This window comes from Ceratosolen solmsi, unplaced genomic scaffold (assembly GCF_000503995.2).
Source record: "Ceratosolen solmsi marchali unplaced genomic scaffold, CerSol_1.0 scaffold11, whole genome shotgun sequence".
Classification (NCBI taxonomy): domain Eukaryota; kingdom Metazoa; phylum Arthropoda; class Insecta; order Hymenoptera; family Agaonidae; genus Ceratosolen; species Ceratosolen solmsi.
Window position 1 is genome coordinate 14,718,989 of NW_011948416.1, and position 7,346 is coordinate 14,726,334.

The window sequence follows — 7,346 nt, forward strand, 5'->3', positions numbered from 1 at the left end:
TATATATATATATATATATATATATATATATATATATATATATACATGTGTGTGTATATATATTTGAGTAAAACTGTCCAGTGTTAATGTTATCCATAACGCAATAACTTTGTGTGTAGCGATACCTAAACCTCAAAAATCGTTGTAAAATTTAAAAGAAAAATATGATGAATTAAAAACAAAACGGCAGTTCTGGATAAGACTTAACGCTCGTTTACTCATAACTTATTATGTACATCGTCTGAAAGAAAAAGGTACGTTCATAAAGAAAAAAAAATAAACATAAGCATATATCAAAGTGTTGTATATATATATATATATATATTTACTATAATCCTTTAATCTTTAATTCTTAATTTATTATAATTTTCTTAATGCACTGTACATTTAATTAATATAATATTTTTAATCCTTATATTTGCTACCTTTGTCTGTAAGATTCAGGAACATCGTAACTTTTCCAACTTACACATATTCTAAAAGAAATAATACAATGAGTAATGCCGCTCATTATTTAATTTTATTTATTACGCAATATATATTATAAAATATTTCTGTAAACTATACCTTGTTGGCAAATCTTTAATATAAAAGAAAGTTTCCGTTTTTTTTTCTTCGATTTTTTCATGCTTTGCTTGAAAAGCCTTTGTCTCTTTGAGAAATGTCGATTCTTTACTTTTAAAGAATTTGTATTTGATTGGTTGTGAAAGCCTTCTTATATTTAATTTTTTTGATTGAATTTTATTTTTTCTTTTCTCCAAAAATTGTTGATCTCTTAATCTACAAATTAAAAAATATATTATTTATTTTTCGTGAACGTATAAAAATCCTATCATAGTAAGCATTATATGACATTTTTCTAAAAAGTACTTAATAAAATTTAGGCTTATTTATAATAATAATTCGTTAAAGTCAAACAATTATTTAAAAGACATGATTTTTAATCAATTTTCAAAATACTCCTTTGATAAAAGTAAAACTGCGTTGGATTTCTAAATATGTATAATCTCATGAAATACCAAAAAAGTTTATCGTTAAATTATTTAAATTTAAATAATTGAAGATTAAATAAATTATTTGGAAAATTATCCACAGGCATTTACTACAAATTTCTATTAATTAACATTATCAATTTGTGCTTTTTATAATTCGAGAATATTACTTTTAAACCAAACATGTTTTAAAGGATGAAAATGGACGTTCGAACAATAAACAGTACCTATACATATGCAAAAGGAAATTAGACATAAATGACGGATATGCAATGCCGTTGCATTTGGTAGGATCTTCTTTCTCTACGAGGATCTCATTATTTTTAGACTGAATAATGAGCTTTTTAAGCTTCATAGCCCGAGCTCGTCTTCGATTTTCCTTAATCTCCTTTTTCGCTCGGAGGCACTTTCTTAACTGCTCCTCATTTACGGCCTGCAACGTCTCTCTTTGCTCTCTCCATTGCCTCACCATCTCCTTCTTCCTTTCAACCATTGCCTTTTTATGTTCAGGATGATCAAGTAAACGATCAGCGATCACCACCTGTCGAGTCTCTTCTACCTTAGTAACTTTTCCAAGCTGCTCTGTTCGCTTGCATTTACGCCACTCCTCAAGCTTGAGTTTCTGCTTCTTACGTAATTCCAAATAAGTCTTATACCACGCCTCGTGATTGATGATATTTTCTTTAGTTAAATCTGGGCACTTAGCTTGAATCGACAACACCAGAGATGCAACGCTCTTATGCTTCTTGCGTAGTTTCAGAAAGAGCAGGTGATCATCTTCGCTCCAGTTACCAGTGTGGCCTACAACAAGAATAAAATTATATGCCTTGATACTTCTAAAAAATAATATCAAGATTTATTCATCCCACTAAATTTCTATTAAAACATATACGTCTAATAATTCACAGAAATTTAAGTATTGCGGTTAAATAAATTAATATTAAACTGTTTCTTTCTAATTTTTATTGAGATCGGAATGAAATTAACAAATCAATAATAATAATAATAATATTGAAAATAAATCTGCATTTAATATTGTATGAAAATATCTAGGTTTTTAATTTGTAGAACTAAAGTAATTAAACTTGCAGACATCAAATATGTTGCAATAAATGATATTCTTGTTTTGATTAATAAAATATTCTATAATTCTTCTCAGTCACATTCAGTTCTTTTAAACTGTATGGATATCACATAATGTTTTCACTCGATATACATTCTATTAAAAACTTGCAAAAAGACGTAATATCTATGTAAAGTTCAATATTCGATGCAATAAGTTAATTTCAAAGTAATATTAGTATTTCATTTAATATAAAATATTCAATAATATTATTGATTATATACAGATCATTGATGCTCAATGTTTTATGTTAACATGAAATGTAAAAGTTGACGTAACTTATATAGATGCAGGTACGTGAGTAGAAAAGATTCTCAAATCTTTAGTACGTCTATTGATTGAATACCAAAAAATCAAATAAATAAATGATACATATAGCCTAAAATTTTATATCTCCATGATTACTTTAATAATTTAGGTATTTTAATAAACAAATTTGCCTTTAAATAAGAAAAATTGTTTACGTACATTATGTTATAGTAGATCACATCTGCTATATAATTAAAATATTATAACTAATCATTACTACATCGGTAATATTTTTTTAATATTTCAACTAAAATTTTATAGCAATATTTACTATCATAGGAAATATTATAAAATTTGTACAAAATCTCATATTATCACCATTTTTAAACTTGCATTAAAATTACATTTTAAATATATTTTTAATTTATAATACCAAATATAATATTGCTGAAATGCGCGTATTTCCATCCATACTGTGTTAAAAACTATCATGAAAAGTATATTAAAAATCTTGAATTTATTCTAAACAATAACTGTTCTGTAGAACAATAACTCAACTAAGAATTATTTTAAAACGTACGTCAAAGTTGTTTGTACCTGTTTTCGCTAATAAACTGCATAAGTCTTTAACTTGATTGTAATCACATTCCTTTGGAGATTCATGCTTTTCTTTGAACTGCAAATTCTTTTGATGACAAGCACCAGAAGAATTAAAATTTTTATGTCTATTAACAATTCCCTCTAATGCATTAAAATCTGCATTTATATTGTTTTGTTCTCCAGCCAAAGTATTAATAGAATTATTGCACAAACTTTTAAGTTCTTGAATTTTTTTCCATAAGAATTGCAACTTCCTCTTAAAAGTGCCAAGCTCTTAAAAAAATCATTGAAATGAAAATTAAACCAATTAAACTATCAAAAATTTATATTTACCAATTTTCTCATCCTTTGCTTTGCTTATGACAACTTTAACTGATTTTAATTCCTCATACATATTTGTTATTGTTTCTTTCAATGAATCAGCTAACCTTTGCCTAATTATAAAATCATATTCATATGTCATAAAAAACTAATATTCAACAAATATACCATAATTTTTTATTACCTTTCATTTTCAAATTTGGCAATATGTCGTTTTAAATTATCCCAAAACTCTGGATCAAGACATTTAGAATTAATCATAAAAGCTTCAACTGATTTTGTAATAACATCTTCTTCATGCTTCAATCTAAAATATAATTTTAAATGTTGAAACTTTGAAGTATTGCTCATTACGAATTACTTTTTATGTTAATCTGTAATAAAACTTCATAGACTTATTTACTATCAATATCAAGTTTATTTTGTTGCTATGGTAACTGACAAATATACCATACATTTTCTATTTAAGTAAAATAAATTAAAATAAATAAAAAAATATATGAATAATTTTTTTATGAATAATAAAAACAAAATATGTATTTGAATGCTATTTATATTACAAGTGTTTCACATTATGCCTATGGGAGATATGCACGCGTTATGGTTACATGATTTTAAAAATCCATACACCCACACCTACATACATTTATTTACGATCAGTTTTGCGAATAACATAAAATATTTTTTACAAAATGTACAAAAATATGATTGGCATACGGTTTTTTTGTAATCGCATTTTTAACGACTTACAGTACTGTATGCACAAACAATAACATGATTTTTAAAAATTTATTATACATTTTTCAATTCTCGTTTAAAAGTTTGAAAACATTACTTTTAATATTAGAAAGTTCTAAACCTTAATCGATGTATTTTATTAATCACAATGCTTCTTTTCAATAATTGCATTGATGATGTTACATTTGTGTAAAGTCGATTAATAGGTATAGTCTGTTAATGTTTATACAACCTCTAAACATATATTTATATATAAATACATATTTTGTTAAACCAAAATAAAATTACAGCGAGTATGAAAGAGTAGTTTGTATAAAGATTGATTAATATGACTTTGACTAGCTCGTTATTATTGCTAATGAAAGTCAAGTTAATATGGAAGTATATAAAAATGTTTTTGTACATATCATTGTAAAGTTCATAAAGCATTATTTGCCAAAGTATATTTACTCTGGTATTTTTATGAAATTTATGATAATTACCAATTATATTATTTATGAAGAATAAATTCAATACAAATTTTAGTGTTAGACTAGAGGTCTTTTGGCCAAAATAATTTTCATAAAAATAATAGAATAAAAACATGACAGCTCACAGTCGTTACAATGAAATCTTAAGTTCTTGAAAACTAAGAATTATATGTTTAGAATTACAATGTTCTAATACATCTTGAGTACAACAGCCATTTGTACGAGCGCGCGCACACATATGCACACACATGCATACACAGGCGCATGAAACTGTATCACGTTCTTACATATATAATTAAGTCATATATTGCCCACATCGAAATTTCCCAATCCACTAACAAATTTTATAAATTTCTGGAAATATAGCGGATGGACGTCTATTTAAAACTTTCAACTTTTTTATTTATAATATAAAAATAATAAATAAAATTATTTGACATAGCAAAGAATAAAATTCTCAAATTGTCATTGTTTCTCACAACTTTCCCATTCATAAAATTATCAGTACCTAAATTAACGCCACAGCTGAATTATATTTCATTGTGTGAAATAAAGAAAATCAATGTGCATTATTAAACACTATAACAAAATATGGAAAGATGCAACCGAAAGCTTTTTCTAATCAAGATATTGTGCAAGAATTCCGACCTACGCAACTTGTACGCGAATCATTAATACTTCCGGATGGTGAGCTACCAGGTGTCGAGGATCCACCACTGTTAGGACTCGTTCCAGCTACGAATCGTAGCTTACGATGGCCGAGATTCAAGGCTTTAATGGTACAGAGAGTACGGCTACCACATGAAGTGTGAAGCCGCGGTCGTAATTGGGGTACAGTAGTCATGGCATAAGATTTTAAATGAGATTTTATAGAAGCAGGCAAAGGTAATTGATCTATACCGTATACTGTTGTTCTTGCTACAATTGCACGACAGGACAATTCTTGAAGACTTAAAACTGAAAATGAAGGCATTAATTATTATGAATAAATTATTTATTAATTAAATAAAAGTAAATTCATATAACACTTGATTCCATTTACTTCCTTATTTATTAACGATTTATAGATGCTAATGTCAGTACCTTTATTAGATCTCCATAGACGTTCCATTCCATTACGATGAAGAGCCATTCGAGAGAGTTCAGAAAAACTTTCTCGTATATTAAAATCACAAAGTGGCGATACTTCAAAGAAGGCCATACGATTTTTTGCAGCATATAACTCTGCATCCCGTTCACTTACTTGTCTTTTAAAAGCTAAATGAAGACGATTACCAACTAATACTTTTGGTATTCCGGGTGCTTGCTTTGTATATAAAAAAAAATTAAGTCAATTTTGTTAAAAATTGATGATTGTTAAATAAAAAATTAAAAGTACCTCTTCCACTTCTTTTAACCATCGATCTATTCCATCAAATGACCATTTATTGGTAATATCATAAACTAAGAGAATTCCTTGAGCTCCTCTGGAATAGGATCTTATAATGGTGCAAAACCTACCCTGACCAGATGTATCCCACAGTTGTAACTTCACCCGTTTCCCATCCAACAATATAGTGGTAGTTTTGTATGCTGCTTATATATAATCAAGTAAATTAACATATCCCTTCGATATAAAAATAATGAATATATAAGATGGGACATACCACTGCCGCTACAAAAGGGAGATTCGAAAGCACCATCCTCCAAGCCACTTAGAATTTCTTGTTTACCTACATCGCTGTCTCCAACGAGAAGAAACTTGAGCAGGTAATCATACTGTTTCTCTTGGCGAGGTTTTGTATTATTGTTATTATTATTGCTTGACACATTGGAAGCATTGGCAACACTATCATCTCCTGCTGCCATAATAGCCAAGAACTGCAGGTCTTGTTGAGCATACTGCAAGTTCGCAAGACTAATGCAGAACGAACGTTCCTAGTCGCGTATTAAATTACATATGAGTGTCCTTGCAGGGTCCCCTCGCTTGCTCGAAAATAAGAAACAAGTAGAGGTGGAGTGGGAGCAGATGCCCCAAACAAATTCACATTAATTGGAAATATATAATCGTCCTCTCCAGCTGCTACTTATGCAGAGCGGAGGAGCAACCGAGGTCTAGTGTCCTTGATAAAAAGGAAAAATATCTGGAAATGTAAACTTGGCGTCGAATTTAACCAGTACCCGTGAGAATTGTAAAAATGGGTTCAAAAGAGAACGGGAAGCTAAATTCTTGTCAAATATCACGTAAATATTGCTTTATTACGAGTGATAGAATTTCATGAAAGCGTCGAGAACAGATACGGCGCTTGTTCCGAGCTCGCCGATTTTCATTATCCATAAAGGAAAGGAGAACACTCGAATACTTCACGTTGAATCGGTCGAATGACCACAGCGCAGCTGCACACACGCGCATGGGCTAACTCACTACCACACAATCACACGCACACCATGGCGTCAAGGTGCAGAACTGGTAGACGCAAGCAATTTTATAGGCAGAAAACTCGACTCTGGCGATCGGGCTGATAGTCGTACTTTATTTACGTACAGGAGCGTTGGAGAAGCCCGCGGAAACTGTGGCGCCACATCTTGACGATCTATTTGACGCCGATAACGATGCAACTACGAAACTATACCGCCAACTACACAACTACGCGTCTATACTATGACAATAAATGACGTTCGAACACTTCTTTTTTAGCTCTACTTTTTTCCCTCAACCCCCGCCATATTTGCGTACTCACCTACAGCTGTCTTTTTCTTTCCACTGGAAAGTTCGTCTTTTACATATTATATTGGTAAAAATAGTGTAAGTAGGCCTATGTCCCATAGGGATACAGCAGTTCATCGACTTTCCGATGCAGCGCTTTTGGCGTT

At 29.9% G+C, this 7,346-nt stretch overlaps 2 protein-coding genes across 3 annotated transcripts; both read right to left on the reverse strand.

Moving 5' to 3' along the window:
• Nucleotides 1-382: 382 nt before the first annotated feature.
• Nucleotides 383-3,636, reverse strand: LOC105359558 (coiled-coil domain-containing protein 112). The gene is made up of 6 exons (XM_011496173.1): nucleotides 3,470-3,636; nucleotides 3,298-3,398; nucleotides 2,962-3,237; nucleotides 1,171-1,793; nucleotides 568-728; nucleotides 383-476 (listed from the first exon to the last, which is right to left on the reverse strand). Exons 1-6 carry the CDS (start codon nucleotides 3,634-3,636, stop codon nucleotides 422-424), a joined length of 1,383 nt encoding a protein of 460 aa, XP_011494475.1. The 3' UTR covers nucleotides 383-421.
• A 1,258-nt stretch (nucleotides 3,637-4,894) lies between these two features.
• Rab40 (RAS oncogene family member Rab40) lies at nucleotides 4,895-7,092 on the reverse strand. 2 transcript variants are annotated; one of them, XM_011496006.1, is made up of 4 exons: nucleotides 6,140-7,092; nucleotides 5,872-6,065; nucleotides 5,577-5,799; nucleotides 4,895-5,450 (listed from the first exon to the last, which is right to left on the reverse strand). In XM_011496006.1, exons 1-4 carry the CDS (start codon nucleotides 6,339-6,341, stop codon nucleotides 5,116-5,118), a joined length of 954 nt encoding a protein of 317 aa, XP_011494308.1. In that variant the 5' UTR covers nucleotides 6,342-7,092; the 3' UTR covers nucleotides 4,895-5,115. The 2 variants fall into 2 exon arrangements, with proteins under 2 accessions (XP_011494308.1, XP_011494306.1); XM_011496004.1 differs by having other exon boundaries at nucleotides 5,872-6,068.
• Nucleotides 7,093-7,346: the final 254 nt, after the last annotated feature.

What these genes read in the sequence shown, in the direction of transcription:
- LOC105359558 (XM_011496173.1), bottom strand. Translation starts at nt 3,636, where the DNA reads ATGAGCAATACTTCAAAGTTTCAACATTTAAAATTATATTTTAGATTG. An exon ending in AGCAAAGGATGAGAAAATTG is followed by an intron (nt 3,238 to 3,297) that starts GTAAATATAAAT and finishes GATTTTTTTAAG; the next exon opens with AGCTTGGCACTTTTAAGAGG. An exon ending in CAGTTTATTAGCGAAAACAG is followed by an intron (nt 1,794 to 2,961) that starts GTACAAACAACT and finishes TTCTTGTTGTAG; the next exon opens with GCCACACTGGTAACTGGAGC.
- Rab40 (XM_011496004.1), bottom strand. Translation starts at nt 6,341, where the DNA reads ATGGCAGCAGGAGATGATAGTGTTGCCAATGCTTCCAATGTGTCAAGC. An exon ending in TCCCTTTTGTAGCGGCAGTG is followed by an intron (nt 6,069 to 6,139) that starts GTATGTCCCATC and finishes ATTATATATAAG; the next exon opens with CAGCATACAAAACTACCACT. An exon ending in TCTATGGAGATCTAATAAAG is followed by an intron (nt 5,451 to 5,576) that starts GTACTGACATTA and finishes CTTCATTTTCAG; the next exon opens with TTTTAAGTCTTCAAGAATTG.